The sequence below is a fragment of the Sorex araneus genome, chromosome 3 (assembly GCF_027595985.1).
Source record: "Sorex araneus isolate mSorAra2 chromosome 3, mSorAra2.pri, whole genome shotgun sequence".
Classification (NCBI taxonomy): Eukaryota; Metazoa; Chordata; class Mammalia; order Eulipotyphla; family Soricidae; genus Sorex; species Sorex araneus.
The window spans coordinates 24,577,825-24,595,485 of NC_073304.1; the positions used below are offsets into that span (position 1 = coordinate 24,577,825).

At 53.2% G+C, this 17,661-nt stretch overlaps 1 protein-coding gene across 2 annotated transcripts in view; it reads left to right on the plus strand.

Moving 5' to 3' along the window:
* Positions 1-17,661, plus strand: part of ANGEL1 (angel homolog 1) — a 30,423-nt gene continuing 12,762 nt past the window's right edge. The window contains exons 1-7 of one of the 2 annotated variants that reach the window (XM_055131224.1): positions 1-146; positions 3,905-4,480; positions 5,404-5,630; positions 6,007-6,076; positions 6,562-6,995; positions 10,008-10,134; positions 10,785-10,895. In XM_055131224.1, the coding sequence (XP_054987199.1) occupies positions 83-146; positions 3,905-4,480; positions 5,404-5,630; positions 6,007-6,076; positions 6,562-6,995; positions 10,008-10,134; positions 10,785-10,895 (1,609 nt within the window). In that variant the 5' untranslated portion in view covers positions 1-82. The other variant, XM_055131225.1, reaches the window with a different exon arrangement.

A 17,661-nucleotide genomic window follows, 5' to 3' on the forward strand; every position in this document is an offset into this window, starting at 1 on the left:
CGAGGGCAGCGGGGCAGCCGGGGGCAGCGGGCAGCGGGGCGGGCTGCGAGGCTGCTGCGGGCGCGGGGCGGGGCGGCCGGCCATGATCGCGTCGTGCCTGTGTTACCTGCTGCTGCCGGCCGCGCGCCTCTTCCGCGCCCTCTCAGGTACCGGCCCCGCGTCCTGGCAGGAGGGTGCCAGGCCCCGGCCGGCCTAGGCGGGGCCCCTGGGGCCTGGGGCGGCGGGTCGGGCCGCACGACCCCCGTCCTCTCGGCCCGGCCGGTGCCCGAGTGCGGGGAGGCGGCCCCGCGGTGCCCGTTCTTGATCCCTCGCGGCCGGGGCCGGGGCCGGCGACCCTCGTGGGCAGCCCCTCTCCCAGCCGCGGCCTGTTGGGGCCCGCGGCTGCGGCGGGCGGAGGCGGGCACCGCGCCCGGGGGTGCCGAGAGCGCCTGGGGCCCCCGCTGAGTCACCGGCCCGGCCCGGGAGAGCGCTGCCCCCCCGCGGGTGCCGGTGGATGCTCCGGGGGTCCGGGGACTGACGGACGGGAGCCCCGGGGGGCTGCACACGCCCTGTAGCCACCTGTCCCCACCGAGCAGGGGCTCCGGGTGGCCGGCAGGCCGTGCCCAGCCGCTCCTGCCCTCCCCCTGGCCCCCCACCTGCCCGCCCTGCTCGTTGGGAGCCGCTGCGACCCCACAGAACTCCCAAGAAGAAGAGGGGCCAAGCGCCTAGAGAGAGAGAGGTACTTTGTTAGGAGTCGGGGTCCTCCGACACGCAGTGCTTCTTCCCTCGCTCTGTCTTTGGCGGGCACTGGCACATCTTTTTTTTTTTTTTCTTTTTGGGTCACACCTAGCAATGCACAGGTGTTACTCCTGGCTCTGCACTCAGGAATTACTCCTGGGGGTGCTCAGGGGACCATATGGGATGCTGGGAATCGAACCCTGGTCGGCTGTGTGCAAGGCAAAAGCCCTCCCTGCTGTGCTATCGCTCCAGCCCCTCTTTTTTTTTTTTTTAAGGAATTTAAATTATTTTATGATTTTATTTTATTCTTTTTTTATATATATATATTTTTTTGCTTTTTGGGTCCCACCTGGTGATGCACAGGGGTTACTCCTGGCTCTGCACTCAGGCATTATTCCTGGCGGTGCTCAGGGGACCATATGGGATGCTGGGAATCGAACCCGGGTCGGCCACGTGCAAGGCAAACGTCCTACCCGCTGTGCTATCGCTCCAGCCCCATCTTTTTATGATCTTAATTGTATTATTCAGCGGCACCCGTGCTCCCGGTGTGTGCCCAGGATGGGCGGGGGTCCTTGGGTCCTGCCCAGTGCCTGCCCTTTCCTCGAATAAAGGGGTGCCCCACTCAGTGGGGGTTAGGAAATGAACAACCCGAGAGGAAGCAGATGCCTTGACCCGTGTGGCCTCCATGGCTGGGGCGTTTCCAGTGCCCCAGATGGCAGCCTTTAGTGCCATTATCTAGCCTGGCCGTTTCCCTAGCCCACTGCCACCCAGAGATGGAGGGGGCTCAGAGGAAGGACCCTCTTCCACCCACCTTTCAGGCAGACACAAATACTAGCTTTGTGTCTGGCTGCCGTGGGACGGTCCCTTATTATTATTATTATTATTTGCTTTTTGGGTCACACCCAGCAATACACATGGGTTACTCCTAGCTCATGCACTCAGGAATCACCCCTGGCGGTGCTCAGGGGACCATATGGGATGCTGGGATTTGAACCCGGGTCAGCCGCGTGCAAGGCAAATGCCCTACCCGCTGTGCTATTGCTCCAGCTCTATTTTTTTTTTCTTTAGTAAAAGAATTCTGCTGCTGAAACACCACCCCACCAACACTTACAAAGATGGAAATGTAGCAACTTCTAACAAGTATCAACCCAAACTCCTTTTCTCCCAGGTGTGCACAGAAGCCACATCGGCCTGGCGGAAGGGTCTCAGCCCTGCTGACTTTCAGCTGCGGATCTTTCCTTGTGGGGCTGTCCTGGGCCGTTCTTTTTTTTTTTTTTTTTTTTTTTTTTTTTTGCTTTTTGGGTCTCACCCAGCGATGCACAGGGGTTACTCCTGGCTTTGCACTCAGGAGTTACTCCTGGCGGTGCTCAGGGGACCATATGGGATGCTGGGGATCGAACCCGGGTCGGCCGCGTGCAAGGCAAACGCCCTACCCGCTGTGCTATCGCTCCAGCCCCCTGGGCCGTTCTTAAGTGCTCACCACTAGGTGCCAGCAGTGTCCCCACAACTTGTGACAGCCACAGTCCCAGACAAAGCCCATGTGCCTGGGGGCAAAAATCACAACCACCCCCTCAAAAGTCTGGTTTAGTGGGACAAAAAAAAAAACAAACCTCTCTTGACATACTAACAAAGTGATCTGAAGATTTTTTGTTTTTTATCTTATTTTTTGCCTCTCATTTGAGCTGATAAATCTTTGAGGATTGAGGGTCATGACGGTGTATATCACTTGTCCTGTGTATAAGTGGTATAGTTTGGGTGTTTGCTCCGAAATACTGTGCTTAGAGTGTGAGGACTCTAATTTTAGGGTCCCCCTCCCTGCTCGGTCGCCCGTGGGCTGTCATTTGTGGCTGCTCTAGTGGGGAGATGACTGCTGTCTCTTGCTGTCAGTTGGCACCTTCCGATTTGCAGCTTCTGATGTGTGAGGGAATAGGAAAGCTGATAATGAAGTAGTGAAGATTTATGAGCAGAATAAATAGCTTTGAAAAGAGGACCAAGGGCCTTTGCTAAGAAGCATGCTGCATAGCTTTTGAGGCATCCTTTTTTGTCTCCACGAGAACTTAGTCTTTTCCTTTTAAAACAAAACTTTTTTTTTTTTTTTTTTTTTCTTTTTGGGTCACACCCAGCAATGCACAGGGGTCACTCCTGGCTCATGCACTCAGGAATCACCCCTGGCGATGCTGAGGGGACCATATGGGATGCTGGGATTTGAACCCGGGTCGGCCGCGTGCAAGGCAAACGCCCTACCCGCTGTGCTATCACTCCAGCCCCTTAAAACAAAACTTTTTTTATTTGTTTGTTTTTGGGCCACACCTGGCCATCCTCAGGGCTTATTCCTTGGCTCTGCACCTAGGGACCACTTCTGACAGGCTCGGGGAACGATATATAGTGCCAGGGACCGAACCCAGGTTGACCACAGGCAAGGCACATGCCCTACTCTGCTGTACTAACTCCCAGGCCCCTTGGAATGCTTTGGGAGGTTAGATTTATAAAACTAGAAAAAAACTCTTGGAGTTAGCGAGTTCAAACTTCCCTTTCCAAGGGCTGGAGCAATAGCACAGCGGGTAGGGTGTTTGCCTTGCACACGGCCGACCCAGGTTCGAATCCCAGCATCCCGTATGGTCCCCTGAGCACCGCCAGGGGTAATTTCCTGAGTGCAAAGCCAGGAGTAACCCCTGTGCATCACCAGGCGTGACCCAAAAAGCAAAAAGACAAACAAACAAACAAACAAAACTTCCCTTTCCCCTGTTTCGTAGATAAGAGGGCGCTTACTGTGACATGGTCTGGGGTCACTAACCCCCAGTCCTGGCTCCAATGTGACATGCGATGTAGACCCAGAGAGCTGATGTGCACGAGGAGTCTTCACCATCTAGATAGATGGGGGTGGTGTGATCACGTGCTTATCTCTGTCCCCGTCGTTCCTACATCTAGGCACAGAATATTTATCAGATTCCTGTCTTAGCAATCAGCCAGCACTTGTCAAGCCTGTAGCACAGTTGTTGGCACCTGGTAAGACTTTGCTCTGGTTCTGGTGCTCTCAGACAACCACCCCAGTCTGGCTCCGCGCCGGTACGGTGACACGAAAGGTGGCAGTGACTCTTGGCTCTTCAGGCGCTCGAGGTTCTGGTTGGAATTCGGGGGCGAGCGCTGTGATCGTCTGATGACCGGGTGCTTTTGCCTTTCTTCTTAGATGCTTTCTTCACGTGTCGAAAAAATGCCCTCCTGGCGAAGAGCGCGGCCCCCCAGGTAGAGGGCGACTTTGCCATGGCCCCTCGGGGCCCTGACCAGGAGGAGTGTGAGGGCCTGCTGCAGCAGTGGCGGGAAGAGGGGTCAAGCCAGGTGCCGTCAGCCGTGAACGAGGGGCCCCTGGCGGACAAGGGCCTCGCCCAGAGCAGCCTGGCCCTCCTGATGGATGACCCTGGAGAACAGGATGCCGCGTCAGAGGACAAGTGGCCCAGCAGGCAGCTGAGCGACCTGCGGGCAGCCGAGAACCTGGAGGAGCCTTTCCCCGAGGGGCTGGGAGAGGACCCCCTGCCGGAAGTGGAGGGCCCCGTGTGGGCGGCGGTGCCCATGCAGGCGGCCCCCCAGTACGCAGACTGTGCTGTCCTCCCGATGGGAGCCCTGGCCGCAGAGCAGTGGGAAGAGGACCCCGCGGTGGTGGCCTGGAACATGGCAGCCGAGCCTCTCCCCCAAGGAGAGGCTCCCGTCTGGCCCTTCGAGGGCCTGGGGCAGCTGCAGCCTCCCCCAATGGAAATCCCGTATCACGGTGAGTCTGCAGCGGGCCGCCTGGCCCGGGCGGCCGTGGCAGCCAGTGGTCTGCAGGGGTGCGGGGTGCAGAGCAGGGCTAAAGTCCTTCTGGGGGTCGGGGGTTGGGGCGCGTCCTCTGCCTCTTGTGTTCTCCCTTTCTGATCGTCTTGTGGGGCCACTTAGATGTCACCTCACCCAGGCCTGTGTGGACTCGCAGATAAGAGCCACGGAGAGAGCGGGACCTGCCCTCGGGCCCAGGGCCGTATGTGCTCAGCTTAGCCGCCAACTCTCGTTCTCACCGTCTTTGCTGCTGTTTCTCGGGAGGGGGCCCGTGGACTTCCCCGGGGGGGGGGGCACGAGGGGGCGATCCCACCTTCTTCTGCTTGCATGCTTGGCTCCCCGGGCTTCTTCCATTAACTGGGAGAATGAGTTCTGCGACTCAAGTGGGTCTGAAAGCCACTCCACACTCCCACGCTCTCGGGACAATGGGGAGACACGTCCTTTCCACAAGCCCCCCCCCCCAGGCGTGGAGGTCAGAGAAAATCCACGATTGAAATTGCTCCAGAAAAAAAGCGTCTTTAACCTCAGCTGACTGTGAAGCCCGTTCAGCTGAGTGGTTCCCCAGGGAACCAAGGGTTCATTACAAGTGAAGAATGGTGGGCCGATAAATATTTGTTGAGCGTGTAATAGGTCCTGGGAACCACCCTGGATGCTGGGGACGCAGTGGTGAACTTGTCAGGCCGAGAAAGCCCCTGCGATCATGCCACTGACTAGGCTTGGGACAGTTCTCCAGAGTACCGCTGATACTGCCACCGGGGAAGGTCCAGGGGGCAGGGGGGACAAGAAAACGGAGCTTCCGATGCTGTGAACGCTGAGTCAGAAGCGGAAGTGGTAGCTGTCTCTGGAAAACGTACACGGTGCCTCTTCCCGCCGCCCTTGCAGAAATCCTGTGGCGAGAATGGGAGGATTTCTCCACTCAGCCAGACGCCCAGGGCCTGGAGGCAGGGGACGGCCCTCAGTTCCAGTTCACGCTCATGTCTTACAACATCCTGGCCCAGGACCTGATGCAGCAGAGCTCGGAGCTGTATCTGCACTGCCACCCGGACATCCTAAACTGGAACTACCGCTTTGCGAACCTCATGCAGGAATTCCAGCACTGGGACCCCGATGTGAGTGGAGAAGGGGGGGACGTGCCCTTTGCATGCTGCTCACAGCCACCCCTGGGGTCGGAGTTCAGCCCGGGGCTGGAGGGAGCCTGCCTAGCGCACATGTGTTTGGCGGGGGGGGGGGGTGCAGAGGCTGAAAACCCCCCCTCGATGGTGTGTACTTCCCAGAGCCTTTCTGAGGAGAGCCCCGGGGCAGCCAACGCACGGGTAGGTGCAGTTCACGTTGCTGGTGGTTCTCAGCCGAGGCCCGGCCCATGGGTGCTGCTGGCGGCTGTCTGCACAGAATCATTTTCCACGGGACCCTGCGCCTGCCCAGAGTCCGGGTGGGCAGCCTGCATTCTGGCAGCTCTGGAGTGAGGGGTCTCTGTCCTTTCCCCAGATCCTGTGTCTCCAGGAAGTCCAGGAAGATCACTACTGGGAGCAGCTGGAACCTTCTCTGCGCATGATGGGTAATGCCGTTCCCGTGCTGCCGCCGGCTTCTCTCCCCACGACTCCCGAGGGTGCTGGCTTTTCCTGTCGTTTTAGGAAAATGCCAGTCCCTCGAGCTAGCATCTTCTTCCCGTGGGCGGGACAGGAGGTCGCGTCCTGCAGCCTTGAAAGGCCATTCCGACGTAGGGTCACTTAGTCCTTAAAGCAGCCAACTGTGTGAGGCCCAGGGTTATTATCCCCATTTCAGAGCTAAGGGAACTGAGGTCCTGAAAATTGGCGTGACTTCCTCAAGGACTCAAAGCTACAAAGAGCGGAGGTTGGACCTCGGGGGCCGCTAGCTCCCGTGCTTCTCTCGAGTCGTGCTGCTTCCTACCCGTCGGTCCCTCCTCCCCACTCAGACATCTGGCCAGGGCAAGGAGTCCCCTCACCCCGGGCCACTGGCTCTGGCGGGAGGGATTCGGGCTTCGAGCTCTGACGCATCTCCTCGCTGGGGTGTTCCTTGCAGGCTTCACCTGTTTCTATAAGAGGAGGACCGGGTGTAAGACAGACGGCTGTGCTGTCTGCTACAAGCCCACGAGATTCCGCCTGCTCTGCGCCAGCCCAGTGGAGTACTTCCGGCCGGGCTTGGAGCTCCTCAACCGGGACAACGTGGGCTTAGTCTTGCTGCTGCAGCCGCTCGTCCCGGAAGGCCTGGGACAGGTCTCGGTGGCCCCGCTGTGTGTGGCAAATACCCACGTCTTGTACAACCCTCGCCGGGGCGACGTCAAGCTGGCCCAGATGGCCATTCTCTTGGCCGAAGTCGACAAGGTGGCCAGGTTGTCCGACGGCAGCCACTGCCCCATCATCTTGTGTGGGGACCTGAACTCTGTCCCCGAGTCGCCGCTCTACAACTTCATCAGGGACGGAGAGCTCCAGTACCACGGGATGCCGGCCTGGAAGGTGCCGTGGGGAGGGCTGCCGGGAGGTTTGGGGGGTTTGGGTGCGGCCCGGGTGCTGCTCTGGTGGCACTGGCCTGGGGACGCCTGTTCTGGCTCCCTCGTGCTTTCTCTGATTGATTCCCTTGAGTGGTTTGTGCCGAAATCTGGAACTTAGGGACTCTCCGACACCTTGATATTTGTCCTTTTTTTTTTTTTTTACCATTCATTCATTCATTCATTTAGTTTCGGTTCACAAGTAACCCCTTTATGACCTACCTTCCTTACCTCAGAGCAAGTGATGACTGTCGCAGATTTGGCTCCGGGCTTGTGGATGTGTTTTCTGTGTTTGTGATTCGTGTTCCTAGATGGCTGTAGTCAGGATTGCATGTGTATTAAGCACTCACCCTGTGCTCAGTGCTGTCTTTTTTTTTTTCTGCATGTAGTAAGTCATTCATTTTCATTTTTATAAGTAAGGGAACAGAGGCAGAGTGGTGTGGAGTGATTTGCTGACTCTCATGCAGATAGGGTGGAACTCGGATTTGTGACCAGGCAGTCTAGTCCCAGGGCTGCTGACCTCCAGTTCTGAGGTGTGATGGTGGCTAACAGCTGGCGTTAGTTATGTCCATATGCCCATTTGCCAGGAGATGACACTTTTGATGTATTTCATTTTATTGTTAGGTTTTATTTGCTTTTGGGTTTGGGGGCCACACCGGTGATGCTGATGGTTCTGTCCTGGCCCTGCACTCAGGGATCACACCTGGGAGTGCTCAGGGGACCATATGGGGTGCCATCGATAACACACGGGTTGGCGTTTGATACTGTTCAATCTCTCTGGACCATGTTTTATTTTTTTCTCTCTAAACAATGCATACCTGGGCTTGTTTAATTCCTTTAACCTGCTAAATGTTGTTGCAGAGATATTACTTAATTTTATCACTGAGTATTTAGTCCTATTGATGGACAGTCAGCTTGTGCTGATTTCTTTCTATGTCACTTAACCTTCCTGGTTCCTTGGTTTTGCTCATAGTGATCCAACTTATTGTTTAACTTTTGGCTAGACGTAGTGGAGGAAGGACACAGAGCAACTCAACGGCTGAGCACTCTGGGCTTTTATCTTAATGAGGTCACTCAACTGCCAGCCATGTCCTAGTTGCCACAGGTACAGAGGTAGGCATCATCCTTCCAGAAAGTGGCTATGGTCGAGTGCCCAGGGAGCTGCAGTCCTTTCTGATAGCCTGTGCCATGTGACAGGCAACCTTTGCACAACTCAGGGCATGTATCTTGCAGCAAAGCAGCCCCGAGTTCAACTCCCTGCTCTGCCACCGTGGGCAAGTCATTTTACTTCTGTAAGTCCCATTCGCCTCATTTGTACACACGAGAGGCAATGGCACTACTTCAAAGGGCTCCTTCTGTTAATGGATTCAAGGAAATAATGCACGGTATTTCCCAGTTTGGTGGACGGGATAGTACAGTGGGCGGGGCATTTGGTCTCCCGAGCACCAGCAGGATTGATTCCTGAGTGCAGAGCCAGGAGTAAGCCCCAAGCACCGCTGAATGTGGCCCCCAAGCAAAAAAAAAAAAAAAAAAAAAGAAGCATTTTCCAGTTTCTGCTTCCCAGGAAGCAGTCAGTAATGGATAGGGATTATTATCATCATGATTCTTAATTGTATGCACTATTCATATCCCATTTTATGGTAGGGAACATCGAATCCCGGAGCATGAACTGACTTGGCCAGAAGGTGCCCAGCTGGCTATTATGTACCAGGTCCTTTGGGCTTCAGTGGCATGTTGGAATTTATGCCTTGCTCCAAGGGCAAAGAAACCCTGTCCCTCGCTGCTCTGCTCAGCTCTTAGCTCAGTATCTCATGCTTAATGGGCATTCAACAATTTGGTGTTGGGGCCAGAGCAATAGTACAGCGGGTAGGGCGTTTGCCCTGCACGTGGCCGACCTGGGTTCAATCCCCGGCATCCCATATGGGTGCCCCAGTGCTGCTAGGAGTAATTCCTGAGTGCAGAACCAGGAGTAACCCCTGTGCATTGCTGGGTGTGATCCAAAAAGCAAAATAATAATAATAATAATAATAATAATAATAATAATTTTGGTGTTGTTAGATGAAAGAAGTGGGATCTAATACCTTTGCTGGAGATGTGCAGATTACATCACTTATTCCGGGCTACTTTTTTTTTTTTAAATCTTTTATTGATTCACCATGTGGAAAGTTACAAAGCTTTCAGGTTTAAGTCTCAGTTATATAGTGCTCGAACACCCATCCCTTCACCAGTGCACATATTCCACCACCAAGAATCACAGTAAAGGGCTACTTGTTGACTCTGACCACAGAGGGAAGCATAGATACAGTGGTGGCAAAAGCTTTGCTGCCTTTCCATTTGGTTTCCCCCTGTGGTCTCCAACAATGGGCTGAAGAAGTTGGCCTTGATCTTCAGCCCATTATTGGAGACCGGGGGGAGGAACGTCCAACCCTTGAGGTCCTGTGGTCTGGTCCTGGCCCATGACGGGACAGACATGGATGTTTCTCATCTGCTGCTCTCGGCTTGTCTGTCTGTACTGCCTGACTCACGGATGACATAAAGCTCCAGAGGGCCCTTGGCAGAGGAAACCACTACCCTACCCCTGATCTAGATGACCCCAGGAAAAGTCTTTACCTGTTACAGTTAAAACCCCTGAAAGTTGATGGTCCTGAGGAGGGTTAGTGTCAGTTTTTCTGAGGCAAAGTTTAGGGAACCGTGTGTACCTCTAGTTCAGTTCTCCCTGGCTCAGGCCTTACACTCATCCTTCACTCTTGATCACAGATATTTCCGTGGAGTTATTTTAAAAAGTGATTTTTTTCAATTAATAATTTATGTTGAGGCTTCCCTTCAGTGTATGTGGCTTACCTATCCTTTGTACGTGGTGTGTATGTGTGTGTGTGTGTGTGTATGCGCGTGCACGCGTGCCTGTTCCCATGTTTCCCTAAACAAGCCTTTTCCTTTTCCCGTCTTGGTTTCCCCCTGCTCATCCCGTCTTCCCTTGTAGGTATCGGGACAGGAGGACTTCTCCCATCAGCTGTACCAGAGGAAGCTGCAGGCCCCGCTGTGGCCCAGCTCCCTGGGCATCACTGATTGCTGTCAGTATATTTCCTCCTGTCACCCCAAGAGATCAGGTGAGCATATGTTGCATTCTTGGCGCCCTGCACTTCCTCGGCCATTTGGGAGAAAGCTGAACCTCACCGGCAACCTCCTGAATAGTATCAGCAACTTTCTCTGTTTTGGTCACCCACCAAGCAGTACAATTTAATTTTTTGGTTTTGGTGTTTGGGACACAGCCAGCGGTATTCAGGACTTACTCCTGACTGCACTCAGGGATCACTCCTGGCAGTGCTTGGGGGACCAAATGGGGCACCAGGCATAGAATCTGGGTCTATCAAGTGTGATGCAAGGTGGCTCATGCAAGGTGAGTTTTATCTGTCCACTGTTCCATCTCTCTGGCACCTGAAAGAGATAACTTTATTTATTTTGGTTTTGGGACCACACCCAGCAGCAATGCTAAGGGTTACTCCTGGCTCTGTGCTCAGAAATTACTTCTGGCAGTGCTGAGGGGACCATAAGCATGCCGGGGATTGTACCTGGGTGGGCCTGTTTTACTCTACCTGTTTTACTCTCTCTTGAGCTTCCCGAAAGGGATAACTCTAAACCAGAGCTTTGTCCACAGTCTTCCTCTTTGTCCCCCACCGGCAGCTCCTGGGTATGAAGGAGGTCTGAGATGCAGCTCCTGTTCCCAGCCTTCATTGTGTGTTTTTTTCCTGATTGGCAGAGAGACGTAAATATGGCCGGGACTTCCTGCTACGTTTCCGCTTCTGCAGCGTTGCTTGTCAGCGACCAATAGGGCTGGTTCTCATGGAAGGAGTGACAGATACTAAGCCAGGTAACGGGAGCTCAGTCTGTTCTCTTGGGCTTCTTTTTGGGAAGGTGAGTGGAGTTCAGTGGCCACAGGCATGCATGGAAGTACAGTATGGAAGTGGTGAGAGCACGGACCAGGAGACAGGCTGCCTGGGTTTTTACCAGTTCTGGCTCTTTAGTAGTAAGCCATTTCACTTTGTTAGGCTCAAGTTACTTTTAACAGGCATGTGTACAGCATACATGGGAGAGACTATTCATGTGATGGACATTGAATCTACTCAGCTGACTATTGTCCTGGTCATAATAAACATTCTTTTGATGTTTGTTTTTGGTTTTGGGTCAAACTTGGCGATGCTCAGGGAGTGCTCATGGCTCTGTACTTAGGAATCCCTCCTGGCAGTGCTTGGGGACCATACAGGGTGCTGGGGATTGAACCTGGTCAGCCATTTGCAAGGCAAGACCCTAGCCACTGTACTATCACTCTGGCCCCCGTAATAAACTTAACTTCTTTCAAGAACTTCCCCGTTGAATGGAACCGAGTGTGCTCACTGACATCCTCCCCTCCTTGTCTTTGATGTCTCTCAAAAGTAATATGGAAAGTGGAAAAAGTAACTCGGACTCCCGTGTTTTTGAAAATAAGAAGATGGCAGATTGAAGGCTGTCTGCAGCCACAAATCATATGGGGTGAAATGGCTCCAGGAGATATTGGGGACAGGGCAGGCCAGCTGGAGAGCTCATGGATCCTAGAAAAGACATTTGACTTCCTTTCTTCAAGAGGAGAGCATGCTAAAGGCACAGAACAAATCCCTTGGTTTATCAGCAGGATTAGCTGCACAGATTATGGCAGGGCTCCCTGACACCTCCCCACCCCCCCAAGCCATATTGGCCTGAAGCAGTTTGGCTCTCAAGTAAAGAGGGGAGAAGAGGTACTTCCAGACTGGCGTATCTCTTGGCTGGAAAGAAGTAGACTCGTGCAAGTCAAACGCCTACCCGCTATACTATCCCTCCAGCCCCAGCATCTTCTTAATTATTACAAAATACATGCTAGCAAGAAATAATATTTTGTTACCTATTTTGTTATGATCTACACATACATATGTGCCTCTCGGAGAGCCCAGCAAGCTACTGCGAGTATCCCGCCCGCACAAAGAGCCTGGGAAGCACCCTGTGGTGTATTCGATATGCCAAATACAGTAACGGTAACTCATTTCCCTGACCTTAAAAAGAGCTTCCAATCATTGGGAAAAACAAGTAAGGAGAGGCTGCTAAAATCTCAGGGCTGGGAGAAATGGAGATGTTACTGGAGCCCGCTCGAGTAAACTGATAAACAACGGGATGTCAGTGATACAGTGAATATGTAAGTATAGTTCAGCTTTCACTGAGTTTTTTTTGTTAGTATCTCAGAGAGTTGAGCATACATTCCAAATAATTGGAATTTTTCATGACTCAGTGTTGTATATAAAAACCCTTTCGTGGGCTGGAGCAATAGCAAAGTAGGTAGGGCATGCGGCTGACCCGGGTTCAATTCCCGGCATCCCATATGGTCCCCAGTGCAATGCCAAGAATAATTCCTGAGTGCAGAGCCAGGAGTAACCCCTGAGCATTATTGGATGTGACCCAAAAAAGCAAAAAAAAAAATACTTAAGGCTTTGTACTGGAGTAATGATACAGAGGTTGGCGTGTTTGCTGCATGTGATTGACTAGGGTTTGACCCCTGGCATCTTGTATTGTCCCTTGAGCACCATGAGCAGTAATTCCTGAGTATGTATATATACTTATATTAAAAGGGGACAGAAATAGAAGGAACAAGAAAAATTAAAGGCATTAAAGTATATATTTTTTGGAACAAGAGAGATAATACAGTGAGTACGGTGTTTGCCTGGCAAGCATCTTAGTTTTCATCCTCGGCACCCCATATGGTCCCCCAAGCATTGCCAGGAGTGACCCCTGAGTTCAGCCAGGTGTGGCCCAACGCCTGCACCCCTCACCCCAAAGGAAAATAGATGAAATGTAAACTGCAGAACTCAAGAAAAACACGAAGTGAAATTTAAAGCATCATATAAAAAGGGGGCCCGGGGGTGTCTCAGAGGCAGAGAGTCTGTGTTGCAGCCACAAGGCCCGGTGTTTGATGCCCAGCACCACCCCGCATGCCAAGGGCGACCCCCACTTGTCACCCTGGCACCATAAGGGTGTGAATGGCAACTGCAGCGGCAGTGTCAGCCTCGGTGAGCCCCGCCACCAGCTGTACACCTGTCTGAGTCGCTTCACCCAGGTCCCTTGAACACTGCGGCTGGAATGCATGAGCACTGAAGTGCATATGTGTCTCACAGCCCCGCAGAGCTCTGCTAGCAAACAGGGTGGCTACCAGCACTGCAGCAAAGGGAATTGTAAAAATATTGTAAAAAAAAAAACCAAAAAAACCCCCCAAACCCCAACTTTTTATAATTGTCAAATTGTAAAAAAAAAGAAAAAAATCACATTAAATACATACAGAATTGGCTGTGGTATGAGAATAGCACTGCTGAAAGCAAGAAAAAAGACAGATGCCAGGAATTTTTTTTTTTTAAAAAGGAAGTAAAAGAATACAAAGGAGTAGCAAGAAGAGGAGGGTAGCAGAAGACAGGAAAACAACCTATCATCGGGTGCACAAGGAAACCAATATAATGGCATAAATGAAATAGAAATATGCTCGAGGAGCATTTTTGCGAAATGAAAAGATCTGAATGTTTGGATGAAGAGTATAGTAGGCATATCAGTAAATAATGAAGGGGGATTCACGACCAACTCAGGTTTGGTCCCCGGCATCCCATATGGTCTCCCGAGCACTGCCAGGAGAGATTCCTGAGTACAGTGCAAGGAGTAACCCTTGAGCATCGGTGATATTGCCAACTCCTACCCCACTCCCCTCAAAAAAAGTAAAGAAATGAAGGGGACTCACCAGTAAGACAGCCTGAATAGAAATCACTGGGAGATTCCCTCGGGTAGTCGAGCCAAAGATTTAGCTGCTTCTAATTCGATGACAGCTGCTTCTAATGGTAAAAATAATTGGATTGGCCTCAGACTTCTTCACACTGGGCGTGGTGAGATGGTCCAGAGGTTAAGGAGCCTCCCTTGCATGTGGTCATCCCTGATTCTATCCCTGACACTGTTTGGTCCCCTGGGTTTTGCCGGGAGTGATCCCTGAGCACTCACTTGTATCACTTGTCTTCCCGTTGATCTTCAAGTTGCTTGAGCGGGTGCCAGTAACATCTCCATTCGTCCCTGTCATGTGCTAGTGTAGCCCAATGGTATCGGCTTGCTCCAGGGACAGGAAGAGCCTCAAACTGTTTGTTCAGGGTTTTGACGAAGAAGTCTGACTATCTCGTAGGTGGGCGGTCATGCGGTCTTTTCATGTCCCGTGGAATCCCTGAGTACTAAGTCAGGAATAATTCCTGAGCACTGTTGGATTTTACCCCCGACAGCCCCAACCACACTTCTTTTTTTCTTTTTTCTTTTTGGGTCACACCCAGCGATGCACAGGGGTTACTCCTGGCTCTACTCAGGAATTATTCCTGGCGGTGCTCAGGGGACCATATGGGATGCTGGGATTAGAACCTGGGTCGGCCACGTGCAAGGCAAATGCCCTACCCGCTGTGCTATCGCTCCAGCCCCCCGCCACTTCTTTTTAATACTCCAACTCTAGAAGACATTCGAGCAAGTCTTCAAGGAAAGAGGGTATTGACTCCCTGGGCATGGGGAGACAGCTGTCGGTCCCTGGCACTGCATGACATCCCCAGAAACTCCAGGGGTGGCCTGGTGGCCTGCAGCACTGGCACCGAGCCAGCACCACAACCTTGGACTCTAACATGGAAAACTTTAGCCTGGTTGCCAGAGTATACCTAGGAGCATCCCCCGGGCCCCCTGAGCACCGCTGGGGAGGACCCTGCCCCAGAGAAGAATTTGATGCTTTGGGCCTGGGGAGGGCCCGTTGTCTGAAAGTGTCGACCTTGCCAGGGTTTGATTCCCGGTGCTGCCTGCATGCGCCAAGGGAGGCCTTGAGGAACCTGCTGACTGGGGTGCTGTGTGCACGGTACAGCCAGGTGTGTGTGAGACCCCCAGGGAGGCCTGGGTCCAGAAATGATGGGTGGCGCTGGCCGGGAGCGCCACCCTGCGAGTGCCACGTAAGCACCACGTAAGCACACGGCAGCCCCCGAGGAGCACTGCAGCCAGGGCCTGGGCTCCCGGCCAGAGCCAGGACGAGGAAGGATGTGTGTGAGCACCACAGCCCAGGCTGTGGGGTTTTTGTTTTGGGGTCACACCCGACAGGGCTCAGGGCTTACTTGTGACTCTGTACCTGGCAAGGCTTGGTGAGGGGGCATAGGTGGCACTCGCGATCAAACCTGGGTCTGCCACATGCAAGGCAAGTGCCCTACTCACTGTGCTTTCACTCGGCCCGAGAAACACAAGAGCCTTCTCTTTCCTCAGTTCATCTTGTGTCTCTCCCCTCCCTCGCTACCCCCCCACCCAGCCTCTTTCCCCTCCCTCCCCCCCCTCTTTCTCCCTTGCCCCTTTTTTTCGGGCGCCATACCTGGCAGTGCTTGGGCAACATACACCCAGCTCTGTGCTCGGGGATCCCTCCTGGCAGTGCTGGGTGGAGCTGGCTGGAATCGAACCCATGCAAAGCTTGCACTGCAATGCTTTGAGCCTTCTCCCTGGACCCAAACCTGTCTTGAAGAATCTACTTAGAAGACGGACTTAAGACAGCCGGACAGGCTGAGGGAGTTGTTGGACATGGCTCTGGACCCCGGAGCCCACCAGGAAAAGCGGACGACCGAACAATGACTGGAAACAATACAGTTCAAGGACTAGTGGGAAGCAATGCATTTGTTTGTGTTGCAGGAATTTGATCAGAATTTGGCATTTTGCAGGTGGGAGCTTTAGCACAGCGGGTAAGATGCTTGCCTTGCATGCGGCTGACCCAGGTTCGATCCCTCCTGCCAGGAGTGAGCCCTGAGCACAGAGCCAGGAGTAAACATCTGGCACAGAGCTTCGAGCACTTCAGTGGCCCAGAGTTTCCATTCTGTTTTAAGGACACACACACACACACACACACACACACACACACCTGAGCTCCGGGGCTCCTCCTGGTGTGCTCGGGTGGTTCCTAGTGGCGTTGAAGAACCACATGACGCTGGGGAGTGAGCCTGGGACTCCCTCATGCAAAACATGTGCTCCAGCTCTTGGAGAGACCTCCCCCGGGCTCATATTTGGTTTTAACCGCGAAGGCAAAGGTCTAGTTATATTTTTGGCAGTGCAATGACGATGATGATGGCGGGCGGCCATCCCGCACGGGCCTGTGCCAGGACGAGTGATAAGCACCTGTGTCAGTCGGGTTCAGACAGGAAGATGTGGCTCAGCGTTTTAAACTGACAAAATCCCAAAGTGAAACATGGCAGGATCCCACAGGAAACTTCATATTAAATATAGGTTATTAAAAATACCAGAGGCCAGAGTGATGGGACAGCAGGCGGTACAGCAGACAGTGCCAGTGGGAGTACTGCGTGACTTGCCTGCTCGAGGTCCGGCGTTTGATCCTTGGCCACCTCCGTGGCTCCCTTCCCCCACCCCGGCCCTCCAGGAGTGATCCCTGAGCGCAGAGCCTGCAGTAAAACCTGAGTAAATAGCCAGGTGTGCCCTGCCCCAAACCAAAACAAAATAAAATTAAAATATCAGTGATAACGTTGGAAACATACAATGAACATTTCGATTGGATAACATTAAGCTAAGAGCCTTTAATACACTCTGACGGTGACTGCCTAAGTGCAGACACTGTGTGAAGGGGCGAGTATTCAGCTGGCCGGAAGTGGAAAGTAATAGCAGTATCTTCTAAATTGAGGTTAAGTGTGTGTAGCACATCCATCCGCCTCACCCTGTCTCAGAGCTCAGCAGCCCCTCCGCGGGCCTGAGAGAGCTGCCGCCTGCGTCTAGCGCCATGGGGAGGAAATGTTCCTGCTGCGTAGGGAGGGCACAGAGCATGAGTTCTTTTTCCCTAGAGGAGTCCCTGGAATGTGACAGTAGATCTCAGTCTGGGGCCAGAGTGCGCCGGGCCAACTGGGAACATCAGAGCCTGCCGCCTTGCCTGGGACCCTGGTTTTGGGGAAGCCCCGAATTAGCAAAGGAGACAGGGCGCCGTATCTGCAAGCTGGCTCTGCGCAGAGCGGGGGCACACCCCTGCCCTCCCGGGTGAGTTCTGAATAGCCAGCACGACTCGCCACCTCAGAGCCCCCCGGAATTTGTAAGGAGGCGATCTCGATATTCAGTCCTTCCTTGTTAATTAATATTTACTGATTGAGTTATTTCTTTCTGATTGAGTTGTTCTACTTTTTTGTTTGGTGGCCACACCAGGCTGTGCTCGGGTTGGGGGACCATACGTAGTGCTGGGGATCAAACTCAGGTTGGCTGCATGCAAGGCAAGCTCCCTACCCTCTGAACCATCTCTCTGCCCCCTGATGCGGTTCTTAAAAGGGGGACGTGTAGGTTTTACCCTGATCTCTGGGAGCTCCTGGTCTTTCAGCTACCAAGGATAAACCATCTACACAACCATGTGCCTTACAAGGAAAAAATGGTAACGGACGATTAAAAAAATAATAACAAGGACGAGAAAGGAGACAAGAGAGAGAGAGAGAGAGAGAGAGAGAGAGAGAGAGAGAGAGAGAGAGAGAGAGAGAGAGAGGGAGAGAGAGAGGGAAGGAGAGGGAGAGGCAGAGGGAGGGAGAGGGAGAGAGACATGAGAGAGAGGAGAGAGAGGAGAC